We start from the raw sequence: 20418 nt of genomic DNA on the forward strand, positions 1-20418 counted from the left end.
GTTGTTAAGGGTTTTTGAGTCACCACAACTTTGTTCACTGGCACCAGTACCTTTGATAGTGATCTTGATGTTATCATCTTTTGAGAGTTTTCCTAAGTCATTCCCAGTGAGACTACAGGATGATTGCATTTTCTTATTGTCGGGTCCAAGATGTAATTCGCTCTCACTAAATATTTCTGAATTATAGTACGAAGTGATTTCGGAGTCTCTATTTGCAGAAGACAATTCTTGGTGTACATTATCCGGTTAGATTTATGAGTTTGTCGTATGATCCATTTTGGCATTCTCAGACACTTCTGAAATGTCGTAGCCCATGGACATGATTGCAGATGCAGCATCCGTGACAATATTCAGGACGATAATAGATCTAAAATGGAGGATGACTATCATTTTGATCCTCGTTCTTAAATTCTATGGTCTTGATGTCGTCGGAACGAATCGTTCTAAGAGATGGCACATGCTGAAATAGGCATAGAACATTTGTTCGATTTAAGATGAGATTGTAGCCATTTTCTATGCGTTCTAACCGGGCTTTGTGGAGTGATAGGCCTTTTTCGCTGAGTCCTTTGTCCATCCTGTTTGTTTGGCATCATTCATTTAGGTCTAAGCCATGTCCTAAATCCTTGGTCTCATGTCGGGCCGGTCTAGATCTAGTTTTGTTCTCTTTATTAGGATCAGGCCCGTCATAAGTTTTTCCTTTTGGGGCGCCATAATTTCTTAGGCCCTCTCCCAGATCTAGAGCCCTTTTCGTCATCAGTTTAGAAGTTGGCTGCAAATGCACAAGAGCTTTTCGTCTGTCCTCCAAAGTTTTAAAAGTAGGACTCACAGGGACGGCATTCTGCATCTCCTGTACAGTGGACATTTCAGGTAAAGTACATATTCTTGAGGCTCCAATTGGTAGTTGGATGATTTCCAGATCGTGTTCATCGTTTGTTTTTTTGTGATTCAGGGGCAACTGCCTGGACATCTACTCCCGTGTCAGCAGCTAAGACCTCGGATTCCAGGTCCTCATACACAGAGATTAGTGAGGTCAATAGAAGGTTCGTCTGCAGGTTCAGAAGACAATGTCGGGATCTTACTCTTTACAGTTGCATTGTCAGTGGGAAGATCTTTTTTCGGTGCAGGGCCTCGCTCATCTGTGAGAGTGTTGTTAACAGTGACGTTGACAGTTTAGGTTCCGGAGAAATTTTCTTGTTATTTCCAAGTCTCTGGTTTTTAGTTTTTTTATTTTTTGTTTTTTTTGTCTGTCCTGGTTTGGAGGCCCTTGGGCCCGATTTCTGAGATGTGGTTCCTTTAAATATGTCAAATATTTGACTTTTTGGCTCATCTGTTTGTGGAATTGAGGATACCCCGGACACACAAGGGGCACCCGTGTCCGATGTAGATGCTGATGTCGAGGGTGTTTGTGGGTCCAGCGTCGCAGGGTTGTGTGAGCTCTTGCTACTTTCCAAGACACTAGCAAAGTTTGTTTGTTCGAATACGTCGGTCGGTTTTTCTAGACCGAGGGAAGGGGCCTCCAGCAAGGATTTTGTGGTGTCAGGTGTTGGACCCTGATTACACCAGATTGCAGGTGCGGAGTCAATCAAACTCCCCGTGGAGCTGGTCGGTTTGTTTGGGACCAAACAGTCAGCGTTTTGTGCTGTTGTTTTTAGAACTTCTGTTGGCTCGCCAGAGAGCTTTGTAGTTCCCAGGGCTTCTATAATGATTTGCGGCCTCCGAGCTCCAGTGTCCTTATGAAGGTTGCTGGCAGATATGGGGACAGGGAGGTCAGTGAACAATTGCCCATTGTAGTTTTTATGGTGGCCTTGGGGCTCCAGTCTCGCTTGTTGGTTCGCATCCTGATGTAAGACCTGTTGGTGTTTTAGCGCGCTTTGTGCTTCTTTGGCGATCTCAGCCAGAAGTTCTGTCCAGTTTGTTGTTTTCTTTCTGATCTGTTAGTGTTTGCAAAGCCGAGGTTGTTTTGGCTTTTATAGTCTCGTTTTCCCTTTTTTCAGCGTTCAAATCTTTTTGGATGTTAATTAGTTTCGAGTTCATAAGCGCCACTATCGTTGACAGGTCCTTCACATTATCATTCAATTGCTCATAGAGCTTTAGAAAGGGGGCAATCGAAATTCCAGTAGATGACATTAATACTGATTGAAGATCTTTTATGCAAGTCTCGTCGAGCCTAACGTTTGAGCAGCGGTCTTTTTTGTGTAGTTGAGCTTTAGATCTTCTGACTTTTGGATAATCACGTTCTATGAGTGAAGTGACAGCAGAGCGGGTCTCAGACGAGGACGAACTGAAGGGGAAGAATCGCTTGCCACGCCATTTTGTGTACTCATGTGTTTTACACTTCTAGAGTTAATTGGTCGCGTTTGCAGAGTGTCATGCCTTTGAGGGGCCCATGCTTGAGAGCAAGATAAACTGGGTGAAGCCGGACACAGATTTTTCTTGGTGAGGCGGTGTGTTTTTCAGAGTGAGCATAGAGTTTTGGTATAGGGTGGTCCTGTCTGCCCCTAATTGTGCATCGTGAATGGGCACTGAGGGTGTCCACTGTTTCTCGACCAGCTGGAGGGCTGACTCTTCTAGTTGCGGGCTCGGTTTATTTGTGAAATTCCCTGTAAGATTTTATTTACCCCTTCGAGTCTCTCCTGTTCATGGGTGCCGGAGATGCGCATCCTTCATGTGGTGTGCTTAAGGGATGTGGGAGCGTGGCCAGGGGACGAAATACCTCCTCTTCCATTTCGCAGTTTTTCTCAGCATTGCCAAGCTCCAAGTCAATTTGGGCACAAGCTTTCGAAACGGCTTTAAAGGGCGCACAGTGTGGGGGGCACATTCGTGACTCAGAAGTCTGACCGATTTAGGTCTAGTCCGCCCTCGATTTTATCAGTATTTCCACAGTTTTTCACTGTGTGGGCACGCCAAGCTAATACCATTAGTTTAGGCAAGGTTACTGTAGGAAGGTTTCCGGCGTGGTGCAATATAGAGGGTGGTGAGTAAAGTGTATTCAAACTCGTACAGGGAGCACTGGGAGTGGACACAGCTTCCCGCTCCGTGTCGCACACATCCGACATAGGTGCGAACACACGGGACTCCACTCTAGACTCCACCCCCTCCTCAGCGTCCGCTGCCAAATCAGACGCGGACTCCTCCAAGGCAGAGGCAGGGGCAGAGGTAGGCGAACAGCAACCGGGAGCAACCCCGTCCACAGATCCGGCCACAGGACCGCACTCGTCCAGAGCGGCCCCGACAGCCCCTCGAGCCAAGCCACATGGCCCAAGGTAAGCGGGGTACGGCGGTCCCGGGTTTTCTGCCATGTTTACGGCCGTGAAGCAGTCTACGTGACCGCCTGCCTCCTTCCCCACACACCCCCCCTCCTTCTCCAGACACGGTAACACTCGCAATGAGGGGTCTTTGGTACCCTAAACAGAATTGCATAGTGGAGAGCAAGGGAGAGGGGTGGCCAGGGTACCAGGCGATGAAAAATGCTTTGGGTGAGGGTGGACACACGAAGGCATGTCTGCAGATGAAGGCTTGGAAACCAGTGATGAAGTTAGAGGCTGAAGGGCGTTTTTCTTCGCCGTTTGGTTCTTAAGGCACGGCTGAATCGAAAGTAGGCCTGCATCTGCGTGAACTCCAGTGAGACACGCATGGAAGTCTTTTACAGGTTTCGTGACAGTGTCGTTAGAGAGAGTTAATTTAGTACTTACACGAGATGTGGCCAATACTTTAGTGCAGTTGTGAACCGCCACGGAATTCCAGCGCTGCCGCTGCAGTCTAGTGTGGGGGGCGAAGGGGGGGGGTCAGACGGTTGATGTCAGCTTTCCCGCGGTGGTAGGACAGTTTCTTCCATCGATGAAGAGCTACCTGCCCCTCACCTCCACACCAGAACACCAAAACACACTGCGTACACCGCGAGCTCCGCGTGTGTTGGGGGTTTTGAACTACTTCCTCCTGGAAGCAGTAGCAGTAATGGTAGAAAGACTCCAGGTAACAGGTAAGGCAGCAGAAGAAAGCCTGGGCAGTCTCAGGCTCACCAAATTATACATACATGTTCCCACTTTGTTATCACTTGCAAGAGTATACTCACGTGGGTGTTCACTTGCGTTTCCTCCATTCCGGAGCTTGCCTGTCGTTCTGGAGCCGTGCCCTGCTTCAGTGAGCAGAGGATTTCTTTTAAAATGGCTCCTATTAAAGTCGCACTATATACATGGGTTTTTGATTAAGGGGACCGATCACTAGAGCTGGGAGTGGCTCTTTTCCTGGTGCCTGAGCTTCGTAAAGTACAGGGGTGAAACTAAGGTCACGTGAAGGGATCACCACTGAAACATCAGCCATACTGTACCCCTTAAATACATTGGGGTAACCCCGGATCATGCTCACACCAATAAATGCACCCCTTAAGGGAAGGTCGTGAGACTTCATCTTGCAAAAGATAACAAACTTTAATCTTTAAAAGATGAGGATTTGAGGGGGATGGCAGAGGACCCTGCCATTCCGACCAGCATTCAGTCTTCCATGGCTGGCTCCTGCAGACTTAAAGGCAAGCAAGCGCCGTTATATACTTTTCAACTTGGTCACTGGATACCGGCAGAGCTCATCCAAAACGGTTCTTCATGCCATACAAGAGATGCTGCAGTCTCCAGTGTTGCATGGCCAGGTTTACATTTAGAACAACCTACTTTAACATACTGTTGCCTCAGCAGGGATACATTGTAGCTCTTGTTCAGCATCATTTGCTAAGTTATAACCATTCATACAAACACATCTTCCCGTCATACTCAACACTTCACTCAATAAAATTATTTTTTATCTGGTCCAGTAATCCTCATAAAACCCTAATTTTTACATCTTGTTGCATTGAGTGCATGAGCACGTACATTCTTCTATTCTTAGTCTGCATGGGCTTTTGAGGAACAGAAGCCGTGGCTCATCCACTTCATGTGCTCTGCGAGAGCTAGCCTCTGTGATGCAATGCCTGTAGTCTACTTTTAGCACAGGCTGCATTCCTTCTGGCAGACAGCCTGCTTTGAGATAAGCAAAAAATACAATATAACAGTTTTACAAATATATTCAGCTAAATATTTGCACCTTGGATTTAAATCCCATTTTCATTTAATGGCTGGTCACTCCTGTGTGATTATTTCTGTACGAAAAAAGCTCAGTGCTATAGTGCTTCGAGAAGTCTTGCCTAATTGTAAAGCGCTTGGGAAGTTTGGGAATGAAGGAAAGCACTAGGCTCCTTTCCAACAAATTCCAATAAGAACTGAAAGCAAAGGAGATGCGCCTTAGCGGAGCGCCATGTAGGTTGCACATCCAGCTTGCTCCACTGGGGCCAGTGTCTTCCCCATATAAACCTCCATATGGTGCACACTAGCACATCATGCAAATTACAGATAGGCTGCCCTGGGACAAGATATGGCACTTTACGCTGTCTGCGGAATAGGTGCCACATCAGGAGCCTGCCCCGGAGAATGGAGGTTACGGCAGATCCAAGATGGCATCCAGATCAAATTTGGAAGGGGACAGCAACGAGACCGTGCTGAGCCAAGGAACAGGGCTGGGGAATGAGGCCGCACCCCCGACAAACAGAATAGGGGGACATGTTCCCCATGGTGCAGCTGCAGGTGTGTGCTGACCGCCATTTGATATATTTTGTGGTTATATCTACTACTTTGTTATATTTTCGCTATGGTGGTATATTTTATGGTCCTTGTCAATATATTGTGGTACATTTATTAGGGTATTTTTACAGTGGTGAGACCAATTTCAGAATACTGCAAATCATTTTTACCAAGGTCACCAACAAATACTGGACTTCATACACTCTGAATAGATGGCTCATGCCCTCCTGTGGCATCTTGGGTACAATACCAAATGATGCTCTTTACAAATGTGAAGCATGCAATTGAAATACAACACATTCAGCCTATCTTAGTAGAACAATTCACTGCGGCTACTTTGCTTTCAGATATTTACTGCACATGTCTCCTTATGCATGTCAAATAAATGAGACTGAATGCAAAAAATACAATGAAACTACTACCTTTTCTAAATTTTACTTCATCATGAAAGAAATATGCAAGTTACAAAGACCAATACACCGACGTAAGTAACGGTATGAGCAAATCTATTTTGCAGTGGCCATCAGCTCTCCGTCAGTGCAAAGTTCTGCCAATTGAACTTGGCTTTATAAAACTTGGCAAGAAAAATACCCTTTGAAAAAACAGCAAGACTTCGAGAAGTATGAACACAGAATGACATGTACATTTAAATCTCTAATGCAGCACCTAAAATGAACTCAACTATTTAGCCTGTGCGCCACAGTAGTCACATCACCAGCACCTCAATTAGCCTCATTTACCTAAATCTGTTGGCAATATTCCCGCCTCAGCTTGTCAGTGTAATCTTCCCCAGTCTTTATGCCTGCCTTGCACAGGGTCCACACAGATAAGGATTCTCGAGACTGCAGTTTTTCTAAGGGCCGTCAACCAAGAACAGAGCCTCAAGTTCAGCCTTAGCCCAGTAGACCGCTTGCAAGCACCAAACTGTTTGCTCAGCAACCAGCTCTGCCTCCTTCGTCGGTCAGTGCCCGAAGACTAATGCCCCTTTGCTCTGGCGCAAACCCCTTTTTTAATCAAACCCCCTGTCAATCTAGAAAAACACCTCCCTTTGACCAGATCAACCCACACCAAACTGTTTGCTCAGCAACCAGCTCTGCCTCCTTCGTCGGTCAGTGCCCGAAGACTAATGCCCCTTTGCTCTGGCGCAAACCCCCTTTTTAATCAAACCCCCTGTCAATCTAGAAAAACACCTCCCTTTGACCAGATCAACCCACACCACACGATCTGCCTTTCTCTGTGCCTCCTTATTGGGCAACTGCATTGCTGAAGAGAAAATGAAACTTCTTTCACTTCCTGCTCCAAAACAAAGCCATGTTTTTAGTAGAAAAGATCTTAACATTTTCAGCTCATCACACAGCGCAGATTCAGCATGCACATTTAAAGTTCATTTTTCTTTCCCATTTTCAGAGCATTATGACTTACCAGTCTGCATCCAGCTTATTCCATGAGCTAATTTGCAATAAATGTTATAGGGCCAATGGTGTGAAACTCATTGCTGGACTCCACAGTGCGTGTCCTAGGCAGAAATAAATAGATGCCAATGAACAGAGCACATGCTAGAAAATGATCACTTGGCTTCAGGATGCTATTTCAATTAACTGAGCTACACTAAATATAATACTAACCTACATCTAACATACCAATTAACCCAACCCCTTTTAACATGTAACAGATTCCCATAACATTAAGTGCAAATTAGCTCATGAAATAAGCTGGACGCAGAATGATGAATATGCATCAATTTCTAGCATGTGCTCTGTGCATTGGCATCCATTTAATTCTGCCCAAGAGTCGCACTCGAATCCAGCAATGAGTTTCACACCATTGGCCCTAGTTAAAGTCCAAACCCTCGCTAAAATGTGACATGCAGAGTCTAAATGTTGACATGCAGAGTCCATACTCCATCGCCTTATACAATGGCTCAGGGCTGGTCCATAAGCCTGACTGGGGTGCAGTGTGTGTCCCTTCTTGCTACCTACCCACAACGGGTCCCAAGACCTACCAGCTGGTCCCTGTGGTGACGATTTACTGGATTCCAACCCAGCTCCAGCACAGGACTCCCCTGGTTTGAAAGGAAAGCGAGGCCCAAGCCTCCCAATGGCACACCCTTTGCTGAGTGACTACAGCACTGGCAGTTCTTCAAATCTCACCCGGGACCAATTTTCCCAGGACAGGCTCGATGTAGTCCCAGAAGGGCCCAAAATCCTGCTTGCGGTGGCCTGCAAATGACAAAATTATTACGCCATGCCTCCCAACAGGTGGATCCTTACTGAGCTGGCAACTTCAACAGGGACTGGGTAGGGCATGGAAGGTAGCAGGCCCCCTCCCTTTGTGGTAGGTCCTGTCATAAAGACTCAAGAAACCTTTAAATGCTTGTACACCGAAAATTCACATTTGCCCAACCAAGAGGCTGCAGCCCCCTCCCAATCCCCTGGGCACCGCAGTGGACCTAAACCAGACACCCCATAACCAGGCCATTCTCGCCAAAACCTGTGCAATTCTGAACATTAAAAAATAGCCTCAAACACTAACAGCTCAGAGGGTCCTCCACCTCCAGACCATGTCGTCCTTGGTAAAATGCCTGGTCTATCTCCTACCCATTCTCTTAGTGTGGCTACCATCTACCGGCCTCCTGGTGAACGCCCTCATTTCTCATGACCTCCATATCCATTTAGCTCACCTTGTTGCCCTCTCTTCCGTGACCTCTGTAACTCCCTGTCCATCCTCCCCTCTGTCCGACTCACACTGCAGGGCACACACTATGTCGACTTCCTGACCCTCCCCCTCTCCATCTCCATCTCCATCCCTCTGATCACTCCTCTCTCCTGGAGCGATCATTCCCTCCTCCTCTCTCCCGTCTCCCCCTCTCTTCCCCCCCCCACACACACCAAGCCTACCCCAACATTGCCACCTACCTTCTCAGACATCCAGCCCATGAAGCGTGTGTGTCAGTTCAGGCTTTCGCTACCACCTTCTCTCCACCCCCCTCTGCCTCTGGCTGTCTCACATCCTGACAGCCCCATCTCTGCTCGACTCTTTCTGATACTCTTGCCCCTGGCACGAGGATCCATTTGAAGTCCAAAGCAGAGTGCAATTCCTGGTATAACTACAACCTAGTTACACTTAAAGTGTAGGGCGGCTGAGAGGACATGGAGGGCTTCTTGTTAATCCTCTGGTAAACTGGCCTGTCGCCTGCTCCAAAGGCAATACCGACTCTGTCCTCACCAAGAAGAGTCCACATTCAAGCCCGTGTCTCTGTGGCATCTAACAACTCGGCCGAACTCTAAAATCTGCAAGGAGCTGGCCAACCCTGCTGCAGTCTCTACCCCTCCTGTTGCCTCCGAGGCTATATGCAATGCCCTTGCAGCTCACCATCTCAAAACCCAGGACATCCTGTTCACCTTCTCCCCTTCCCCTCCGTCTGTGCTTGCTGACCCTCTTTCAGCCAACCCCGCCCTCCACGACCTTACTGCTCGTCCTTTCCTCCCCCGATGAGGTTGCTAGACAAGTCGGATCTATGAAAGCCTCATCAAAACCGGTTCATCCCCGTTGCTCTAAAACCATCAAGGACCACATCGACACCATTGCAGATTTTTGCAACCGCTCCTTTGCCTCAGGATCCTTCCCCTCTGAAGCACTGCCTTGTGCATCCTGTTCTCAAAGCCACAGCTGATCCTTCTTGTCCGGCTAGCTATTGCCCAATTTCCATTACTCCCTTCTTGGCAAACTCGTGGAAAAGCTGGCCATCCCGCAGCTTAACCGTCATTCCGATTCTGTTGGCTGTCTCCATGACCACCAGTCTGGCTTCTGAGCTGCCAAAAGCATGGAAACTGCTCTCCTGAACATCCGTGAATATCTGCTCTCCAACCGTAACTAACATTTCCTCTCTTGTACTCCTACTCCATCGCTCTTCTGCCTTCGACACGTTCAACCATACCATCCTGCTGAACTGTCCGATGACCTGGATATCACGGATTAGGCTCTGGCCTGGCTGACCTTTCCTCTCTGATCAACCCGCCCAGGTTCAACTTGAGTCCTTCCCATCATCCATCTCCCCCTCTACCTGTGGTGTTCCCCAGGGGTTTAACCTCTCGCGCTGGCTTTTCAGCCAATACCTAGCAACTCTAGCCCACTTCATTGCCATTTTCTGCTCAAATTTCCAGTGCTACGCTGACGACAACTCATTTTTAGGCAGCCCCCAGTCACCATCTCTCCCATCTCCGATTGCCTAACTGCCTTTCAACATTTCTGTGCCGCCAATGATCTTTGTCTGAATGCCAGCAAGACGGAGAACCTCCTCATCGGCACACCTTCACCATCCTTTCCCCCTCACTTCACTCTCTGGCCGGCCGGCCTCCCTTGGCCCTCCTCCTACCCCCCCACCTGTGAGGCCAAGAACCTCGGGGTCATCTTTGGCTCCACACTTTCCTTCTCCGCCCACATCTCTGATGTCTCTAAAAAGTCAAACTTCCTACTGACCTCCTCAGAGGTCATCTGCCTTTCTTCTCCTTCCCCCAGAGGCTCACTCTCCCAAGCTCTGGTTCTCAGTAGGTTGGACTATTGTAACAGCCTCTTTCTAAATCTACCTGCCTCTACTCTCCGCCCTCTACAACTAATACAGAACAGGACTGCAACACTTGTCCTTGGCCTCAAGCTCTGGGATAGGATCTCTCCAGCTCTGAAAACTCTCCATTGGCTGCCAGTGGATGCAAGGATTAAATTCAAAACCCTCTACAATGTCCACAAGGCTTTCTGGGGCCTGGGTCCAAAAGAGCTTCAGCTATCCCTCCGCAAATACCTCCCCTCTCAAGCTCTTCGTTCCTTTAACTCCCTCAGGGTCAGTCGGTTTTCAAAGAAACGAGCTGGGGGTAGATCCGTCTTAAGCTGTGGCCTCCCTCTGGAACAGCCTTCCTGCCACTCTAGAACGTAGGGACCCATCTCCGGTTCCAGAAGCACCTCAAGACCGTCCTCTTTGCTTCTGCCGTTGCTCCCCCCTCTACCCTGCTGATCTGTTCTCTTGGCACTGTGCACCTGGCCACCCTCTGTTCTCCGGGCCCAGGTACCTGCTCACCCTCCTGCACTGCCTCCGGGCCACCCCATGCACCTACCCTGTCTGCTGCCTTAAACCCAGCACTTTTGAGTGGAGTAGAAGTGGGCACCACTTGTGTAGTTTTGATTTAAGTTCTCTTTAATTCCAGATGTATCCAATTCAGTTTATATCATATTCATTTAGCCTGGAGCTGTCAAAATGAACTAATCGCATTACACAAGGATTAGAAATATATGCAACAAAAGATAAGGTGGAACCACCTCTAGGATTTGAAGCTCCGTTAGCTCAAAATGAGCATGAACAAATTATCTCATTGATCCCTTTATATTGTGACGTTCCTTTTTATTTCGAGAAGAAATAGGTTTTCTATAAATGACAAAGCTTTTATAAAAATTTGTAGATCATGTTTTAATCCACATGACTACAATTTTGGTTACAGTGTGGTTTCAAGCAGAAAAAGACCCAGTGGTCAATCAAGGGCATTGAACCTGTGCATCTTCAGGGCTATGCGTACTTAAATTTGTTGAAGAGGAAATTCATTCAATGTTTTTATACATACCACGACGAGCCAGTAATGTTCAGAAGCAAAAAAAAGTGAAAAAAGGTCTTAATGAGGAACTGTCTTCCAGTAATATCCAATAGCATGCAATTGTAATCGTAACTATGGTGCGGGTTAAGGTTAAAATCTCGCTGTCTGTTTCACCATAATCTGTTGCCACCCGTTTGTAACCAGTATTTCATATAACATGAAGGATGCGGTAACCTACAAATGCATATTTTATTAAGTAAATGGCGCGAATGTGTAATCTCTTTCCATACGATTCTGATGCGTAAAGGTTTTCTTACCTGCAGTGTCAGGCTTCTAGCTGCGCACCCAGGAAAGCTGCGTGGATGCGCAGCTCTCCATGGTATTTAACTGTTGTCATGGAGACTGGGCGAGGGGCCATGCGCCGGCTCTGAAGCACTTACACCTTGTGTCCCACAGCAACGGGAGGGCGGGTGAGTCTCCAAAACAGTAACTATGCTATGGGTACGTAACGAGAATGCTTCAAGCATATCAAGGAACAATCTGGAACAAGTGCAATACTTTTCATACATGTAAATCTACCTGCCTCTTGTCGCCATCATGTATCTAGACTCTGACCTTAATGTGCATGGCATCCGTGCCGCTCAGAACTCCTATTGTGATAATTCTACGTGCTTATTTCAGAGCTCCTCGAGACAGTGAAACTCTCCATAGATGATTATCTAACTGTAAGGTTAATGAGATAGTTTGACGTTCTAATATCCATGGAAGTGCACCCGGTCTATGTATCTGTCCTCTGATATTTTACACTCTTTGTGCTGATATTAACTGTGCGCAGGTGATTCATCATGTTTCAAAATGAATCTGCATACTGTGGGGTACACATCACCGTATGATCTGTTTAGTGCATTTATCTAGGTCATGTGTACTTACAAACAAAATCGTATATCTGCTTACTACCATCACTTAATTCCTTAGCTCATCCCTGAACCTCTAACCTGCGTTTCGCTTGATTGTGCGTTACCTTCACACTTACACCTTTTATGAACAAGTCACAAACCCAAAATACAGTTGATAAAGACATTATTGCAAAACGTCTTTCATTATTCAGACTTAGCATTTGTGCCACGTTAGTTGTTTCTCTCAATGTGGTGTCTAACATTTTAGCATTTTAAGATGGCATGCATATAGTTCCTAGCTTCAATTGGATGCTATATCACAAAGTTCATAACCAGGATGGTCTCACAAAACACAAAGTTGATCTCTTTGTTGAGACCCTTCTATGTTAGTGTACCCAATCAATCCAAAAGGATTTTCTTTGGTCCAGTCTCATCTGGATATTTTCATGTGCATCACCTTTTGTTACAACTTTGAGAATTTAGAACCGGATCTGGGCCAAGTTGTGCTTCTTATCAAGCCAATGTTTGGCTAATGCTGCATTAATGTTGTGATTTCAGATGCACGACCTGTCCTCATTCCATCTTATTTTCGCAGCCCTCTTAGATTGTCCTACATAATATAGTCCACATGGGCATTTAATTGCATAGATGCTCTGTAACAAGTTGCATAACTAATCTGATCCTTTCTCCTGTACGAGGGTTGACCGGTTCTCCTTCAAGAATGTACCCGCAGTTACAACAAGGGAATGTTCCAATTCTTTGTTAGTTTTTTCTTTGGAGGCCTCTGCTACGCTGTTATGCGAAAGTAGGGAAGTCCTTAAAAATATGTTCAACTCGGTCACATGACGGTTGTGTACTTTAGGTAAAGTATAAAAATGTGGTATCCGAGGGTGATTATTAGTCAAGAATTTACGAGTGTTGTGGTTTATCTATCCTAGCTCTTCTGCTTTTCCTAAAAGTTCTAGGTTCTTTTTGACTAGCCTCGTTGGATCCATATCAAGTTTGGCGCATGCGTTTGTGTCACTCAGTGGTCTTTTACATTGTTATAGTCAACTGTATCTAATATTACTAACGCACCTCCCGTGCCGGCTGATCTGATCGTGACCTTTAAATCACTATGAGTTCCCCTGATCAACTGCAGTTTGTGCGGTTTCATATTTTTGTATCCAGTGTGCTTGAAATGTACTCTCGAGATCTCTCAACCTGTTTTTGAAAAATCTGAGGGATGTTAATTGGAGGAATAAAGTTACTTTTACCTCTAAATTCTTTCAGAGCAGTCTCATCTGTGTGATGGAATTATCTTCAAGTTCGCTGAAGAAGACTTTCAGCTTCATTTTTCTTACCAGCGTATATAGTTCTATCTTGGTATCAAACAAAGTGCTGTTGTAAGTGGGTACAAAGCAGAGTCCTTTTTGTAGAGTTTTTTTCTCTCAGACAATACCCTCAATGATCAATTACTAGGTTTTCCTCCGTTGTTGTTGGTCCTCCTAGCGGTCTCTTTCCCCCCCCCCCCCCCTTTGTTCTCCTTGACCGACTTCTAAAAAAAAGTCCGAGTTTGGGGTGGTGGTTCTTTCAGCTCGGAGTGTCTGGTAGATTTACTCTGTGTTGACTATCTGGTTCTCTATGCGGCTCTACTTCGGAACTTGAAGTATCACGTTAAAATGTCTTCCAAGATTGCGTCCACCTCTTCCTTATTTAGGATTTGCCATCAATTCCTTTTCTATTTGTTGGATCTCAATGTTAAGCTCTTTCAAATTACTACTAGTTCCTGTATTGGTAATAGGATTAGGTCGAGAGAGCACTTAAGGATGGCTTACCTCCTTCCTCACAAAGTCTGTTCTCTTTACAAAGTATAGGGCGCAGTTGTATTCATAAACCCCCTGGAATTTGCTGGTTTTGTGGTATCTGCCTACAGTTATAGCATGGAGTTTCCAGTTCATTAATTTGCATATCAGGTATTGATTCTTTTGGCCGGATCTTGTTTGGCTGATTGATTCATTAATAAGATCAAGTAACTTGCCTGACTTTTCTGCAGAGAATCCTCATGTCTGTTTTTTTTTAGTGGCGAGTGCTTCCATTCTGCAAAGGACATAGCTATAACTTAAGGTTCTTTTTATTTGTGCCAAAATGCCTTTTCCTGTATTTTGTTTTGTTTATTCCTGTGCCTCTACCTCAGTTGTGTCAAGGAAATAACATGTGAGCAGAGTAGAAGTGGGCACCACTTGTGTAGTTTTGTATTTTGTTTGTATTCTATTATTTATATAGCACTTTACACCAAAGCGTGCGCGATATATATCTATCCGACTGGCTCGTCATGGTATGTATAAAAACATTTAATGAAATCAACATCTTGAACGTGTCCTTCCTGAGGAACTTGTTCAAGTTTAAGTCCAAGATGGGTCTCAATCCTCTGTCTGTCTTTTTTGGGGATATAAAAAAAAAAAAAGACTGGTCATACCATCCCTTGTTCCTCTCCGCTGCAGGCACCGGTTCTATAGCACCTTTCTCCAGCAGGGTTAAAGCTTCCTGCTGTAGGAGCAGGTTTGAAGACTTCAACGGGTGTCTCCCTGATGGATTGCTTTGAGGTCGCTTTAGAAAGCGAAGGCAGTAGCCTTGGGCTATTATTTCTAGAGCCCAAACATCTGAAGTAATGGCTCGCCATTCTTGCAGATGCTGCGACAGCCTGCCTCCTACAGGTGTTTTGTGATGCAAGTCCTCAAAGTGGTTTTGTGGCGGATTTTGCAGCTGCTGATGGCAGAGAGGCTGCCGCTGGAGCTGGCTTAGCACGTTTTCCTCGTCCACCGCGAGTGGCCTTTTTCTGGCCCCTTTGACTGGCCGTTCCTCTCCCCTTTCCATGAGGTGTAATAACGATAGGATCGTCCCCTCCAGGACTGCCCTTGCGCACAAAAAGGCTGAGGTTGCCTAATAGCCGCTCCTAAAGACTTGGCAGCTGCTTTTGAGGTCTGCAACCTCTCAAGGCTCTCGTCAGCCTTGCTGCCAAAAATGTGAGACCCGTCAAAAGGCATGTTCCGAAGGCGGTTCTGTACGTCCGGTGCAAAACCAGACTTCTGTAACCACGCAAATCTGCGCATTACCGTGCTAGTGCTCATGGACCTGCTTACACTAGCCGCAGTGTCCAATCCAGATTGAAGGGATTCCTGCATGGCTTCCTTCCCCATCTCCAATGATGGCTAGGAACCCTTCCCTTTCTGGTATGTGCTCCGCTGCCATTGCGATGCACTCCCAGAGTGTACGAAAATTTTGCCAAGGCACATGTGGAGTTGGCAGATTTTAATGCCATGCTCCCGGCAGAAAATATCTTCCGTGCCCAACCATCCACACGCTTATCGTCCCTGTCTTGAGGGATAGACTGGTACACAAGTTTGTTGGAAGCTGTGGCTGCCTGTATGACCAGACTCTCGGGAGTTGGATGTTTTGACAGATAGCCGGGGTCGCTACTGGCTGGGCGGTATTTTGATGCAAGGGACTTTACCGGCAGAATAGAATCCAGAGTTTACCCAATTCTTGGCCACCCTGTTTTGCAAGGCTACGTGAAAAGGTAGTACTGGGTCTTCAGTGGGACCATGGTCCAATAGGTCTGTTAAAGCGTCTTGGACGAATTGGGCTGGTGGTCTTGCCCATCCCAAGTAATCTACCACCTTGATCATTAACTGACGGTAAGATGGACTGGCATGCTCTCCTGGATCTCGTCTACCAAAGTCATTCTCAGGAGAAGTGAATGCCACTTGCATTGTGTAAAGACTCCACCAAATCCTTCATCCTGCTTTCCTCTGAGATCAAGCATTCTGGGACATTTGGGGTGCCATATTCCAAACCAAAAGGTACATTTTCCTCATCGGATCTTTCCTTTTCCTCAAAATTGAGGTCAAGGATTTGAAAAACTCCTTCCTAGGGAGAGGCTTCAAAACCACCTCTGGGAGAGGAGGAAGAGGTGTAGTACCAGGCTCTGAGGAAATTACATGTTTTGTAACCTCTTTTTCTGGCCTCACTGGCTTGGCTGGAGCCTTTGGCGACGAGGGTTTTGGCGTCGATAAAGGTGCCGACATGGTGGTCGTCGACAGGGTCTGCTTTGACGGTGTCGAGGCGGTATACAACGATTTCCCCTTCAAGGTGTGATAGGTCTCGGACGGCGTCAGTGACCTAGAGCGGTCGACTTGAGCGTTTTTCGCTCGCCGTCCTGGAAGGTTCCCCCCATCCTTTTTTCGATAACCCGGGCTGGAGGGCACGCTTCTTTCAGAGCGATGACGCCCCCGAAGAATGCGCAGACCGAGGCTTCGCCTTCTCAAACACCTCCATCATTTTGACCCTGAATGCTTCCCACTCTTTGGAAGAGTAATGTTCCGTTGGGCATTTCATCTTTTTCGGAGACTCGTCTGACGACGTGGTGGAGGGAGACCTGTGGCGTCGTTCCTTCGATTTTTTTGACGAAGACGAGCAATGAGAATCGCTTCAGGATCTAGATCGATGCCTTTCGCGTCAGAGATTTCCCCTCATGGGGTCTCGACTTGATGCTAGAGGCTTTTCACCTACCTGTAGCTTTCTCCTTTCTCGCAAGACCTTCCCCGTCATCGCCTGACACATCGAACAGGCCTCCATGTCGTGGCCTTCTCCGAGGCACCACAAACACTCACGGTGTGGGTCCGTGATCGACATTTTTGAGCCGCGCGACTTGCATTTTTTGAATCCCAATTTCAGAGTCGTGGTCGGCGTTGATGACTAGGACATATTTCTTTTTGTTATAATATAATTCTTCACAGAACTCGAGGCGCGCCGAATGTCCGAAGCAACGTATACTGCGGAAAAACGGAACTGAGGCCAACGGGCGCCGCGCATGCTACTTATACACCCGTTGACGCCACCGACGGAGGCCTTCGAGGGACCATCGACGGGACCGGCGCGCTCTGCAGAAAAAAATTACGAAGAGCAGCAAAGCTGGACGGAATACATCTAAGATGAGGACTACGTTGGAGGACAATCCACTCGAAAGAGTAAACACTAGAATGCATATAGCTGGCTCCTAGGCCATCATGAATTGAGACACAGAAGCGCAGCAGAGTGGAGAAATTATGAGTTAGTGAACAAGTATGCGTAAACAGTTTGGTTGATAAGAGTTCGCCTTTGCCTTAGTAGAGACATGGAGAAGGAGGCTAAGAAGGAGGCTTTATCTGGCTGGCGCTTCAGACAGAGTAAGGTCGGGGTAGGCAATCTCATGGAGGGAGAGTTTTGCAGGCAGAGACATGCAGAGAAGACAGCGGGATTTGAATGGAGAAATATGAGGAGATGGTGTTTTGTACCGCAGGAAGAAGTTATGGTATAGATATGTAGAAAATGCCATTGACCAGAACACGCAGTGATTGAAAAGGTACTTGCATGACAGACATTTAGGCACTGCTCACATTTAGAAATGCTGACAGAAAGGCATTTTAGCTTGGAGAGGACAAGTGTAACCATGGATATGTATACGTCATAACAGTATGAGAGGTGAGGCTTTGGGAGTTTCTAGTTGTTGGAGACGGAGTTTTGGGTGGAGCTGCTCCGAGAGATTGCAAGATCGAGAGACGTTTGGATGACTGAGATCAAGGGAGCTTTGGGGGAAGCATTCTGAGCAGAGCTGATGAGATGTGCCAGGGATCTAGCAGAGAGGCCTGGCCCCGACTGACTGAATGGCCAGCCAGTTGCAGAGTTAGTTGGAGAGGAGAGAGCAAAACAGAGAAAGGGGGGGGGGGGGGGGGGGAGTATTGCTGAATAAGACATGTGCATGGGAAATTAGGACACTCACACAGAGCTTTGGCTCACATGATAGATGGGGTAGATAGAAGGGTTTGTCTTAGAGCGAGTGTGAAGTATGGTGTGGAATGGTGTGGATTGGAGTTATTAGATTGCTTGGAATAGAAGCCTGTAAGGCTTATAGTTATTGCATTGCATGGTAGATTTGAACCAAAAGCATTAAAAAGGTGCACCTTCGAGATTTCCATTATAGTAGTGTTTGCATCATGCATTGCTATGTATGAATAAAAGTGTTTCTATTGTTGAATCTATTCATGTGTTTTAATGTAAGATAGGAGTAACAGTGCACAAAGGAACTGAGCTACTAGAGCAGGGGGTGGGGGGGGGGGGGGGGCATAGTGATCCACACCCCGAGGTAGATTTGTTGCAGTTCCCACAACACAACAGCAGTGGTCTGAAGTTGGTGCAATGCCACACATGAGTAAGAAATAAACCTGACACCCCACCCAGTGCCAAGTGTATGTAAAGAGAAAAATAAGTCACCAGGAAGACCCATAACTGTCCTAAAGTACATGGCCTGCCAGTTTTGAGTGTTGTCACACATCTCAATTGCCATTTAATATTGTCACAACCCTCGCCCAAAACCCCCTCTGGCAAATCCATTGGCCAGGTTGAGTCAGGACTCAGGCCTCTAGAGCCTGGCATCCTCTTCCAAAACCCTCTTGGGGCCAGTCCTGGCACCAGGCTCATACACCATGAAAAACAGTGCTCGGGAACTACTTATTGTGTAGTCAGCCAACATGGAGGCATCCACATAGCTTGGTTCCTAGGAACCAAGCTATGCGGTCTAGTGTTTTGGGTGTGGTAGCCTAGGGACTACTTTACCTGGACTATTTTGTTGGGGCTATTTAAAACCACACCCAAGCAAGACAACACGTTTCGCGTTACTTTGCAGCTTTCACCGTGACGCTCACTGTGTCCAGCTATTCCCTCGAACCTCGGAGAAGCAGAACCTGCAAGGAGACAAAAATTAGCAGTAGCATCATCTTACCTGCAGTCTTCATCTTTAGCCACTCGCAGCTACTGAGAACAGCTTCCTCGAATCTGCATGCCTCCCGGACAGAACGACCTGAAAGAGGAAGATCGAGACAACATTAAAGAAAGCAGTAGAGACATTTGCAATTACAAACTGCTCAAAAGTCTTACCTGGCTGGTCGCCTCTCGGCTGGCACCACTCCGGACATTCAACTCGCGCTGAAGAACAATGCGACCTACAACAAAGGAAAACACAGGTTAGCAAAGGCAAGACTTCGCAGCGCTGCTCATAGCGCTTACTTACCGCATCATAGCGCTCTTAATGCGCCATCATTTACCAGCAGGGATCAACCAAGCCAGTTCGCTGCGCTGAAGCTCTGCATACCTAAGGGAGAAAAAAGAAACATTTTAAACAAAGAAAGGCATGCAGGATAACTAAAGAACAGCAATAAGACCTACCTGAACAATATCAAACGGAAGGGCCGGCGTCGGTGAAGTAACTGGACCGCACACACCCATGAAAGACAACCCGCCCTTGCAAAGAAGGCAGGACGGAGACCACGCCTAACTCTACTACAAGGGGAGGAGAGGGCCCAGAGGGGCTGAAATCATACGGGTGTGGAGGGAGGATACTTACCCCGGTTGGTCAGACTTGAACACAATCCTCCTGTATTTTCAGGCAGAATCCCCCCACGCAGACCACATCTGGGCAAGGCTGAGAAACAAACCAGTGAGTAACCCGGCTGGGTGGCGTCCCTGTGGATACCAGGTGAGCGTAACAAATACCTTTCGATCGTAAAGTTGTGGGTATATTATCCAACTGAATGGTATGCAGTCAAATGCAAAGCTTGAGTTGAGTCACCCCAGCTGAAACTAGGTGTGGAGACTAAAAGGGTCTATCAACTGCATGCTTAACTTGGTGAACTCTCACCAGCGATCATGGAGTGGATTGATTGGTCAGATTTATGAAAGATTCTGGCATTAATCTATCCACTACACATCACCAATTGATGACGCTTTACCAACAAAACGCAAAATATTAACATTCTTACTTGGCAACATGTTCTAGAAGCTGAAGTCCAAAGTGTCGGGCAATATCCGGTTGAGATTTTTCAGCCAACTTCAGTCCACAAGCAACACAGAATGGGCACTCCTGCTTAAATCCTTCACACATCTAAAGAAGACATGTATAAAAAAAAGTCACAATTACAGACTATACAAGCAGCACATAAGCAACTAATTTAGTAAATTCAGAGGATGAACAAAATACAAGTTGGAGCTGCGGCTGTACCGTATGAAAATTGAACCCAAACAGCTCAGAAGAGACCCAGACAAGTTAATATGCAAAATAAATATATTCAACACCACCACTGTTAAAAGAAAGTTACTCTAAAAAGTATGTTTCAGAAGGAACAGTAAACACCTGGGTTTTAAAGCTTTTCTCCATCTGGCCAGACCGTAAAGTGTGCACATGGAAGAGCAGTCAAGGCTATACTCTCAAGAGCTAGGCAGGGCCAAGTAAAGGTACATGGTATTTGTTAAGGCAGAATTCAA

At 46.6% G+C, this 20418-nt stretch overlaps 1 protein-coding gene across 1 annotated transcript in view; it reads right to left on the reverse strand.

The window, feature by feature from the left end:
- The window catches only part of LOC138468291 (exportin-5-like), a 1210104-nt gene that overhangs the window by 1160284 nt on the left and 29402 nt on the right, over positions 1-20418 (reverse strand). The window contains exon 2 of the mRNA XM_069608777.1: positions 19917-20038. Coding sequence (XP_069464878.1) covers positions 19917-20038 — 122 coding nt within the window. The remainder of the gene's footprint in view (positions 1-19916; positions 20039-20418) is intronic.

Source organism: Ambystoma mexicanum, chromosome 4q, assembly GCF_040938575.1.
Source record: "Ambystoma mexicanum isolate Mex_15411 chromosome 4q, UKY_AmexF1_1, whole genome shotgun sequence".
In the NCBI taxonomy this organism is placed as follows: domain Eukaryota; kingdom Metazoa; phylum Chordata; class Amphibia; order Caudata; family Ambystomatidae; genus Ambystoma; species Ambystoma mexicanum.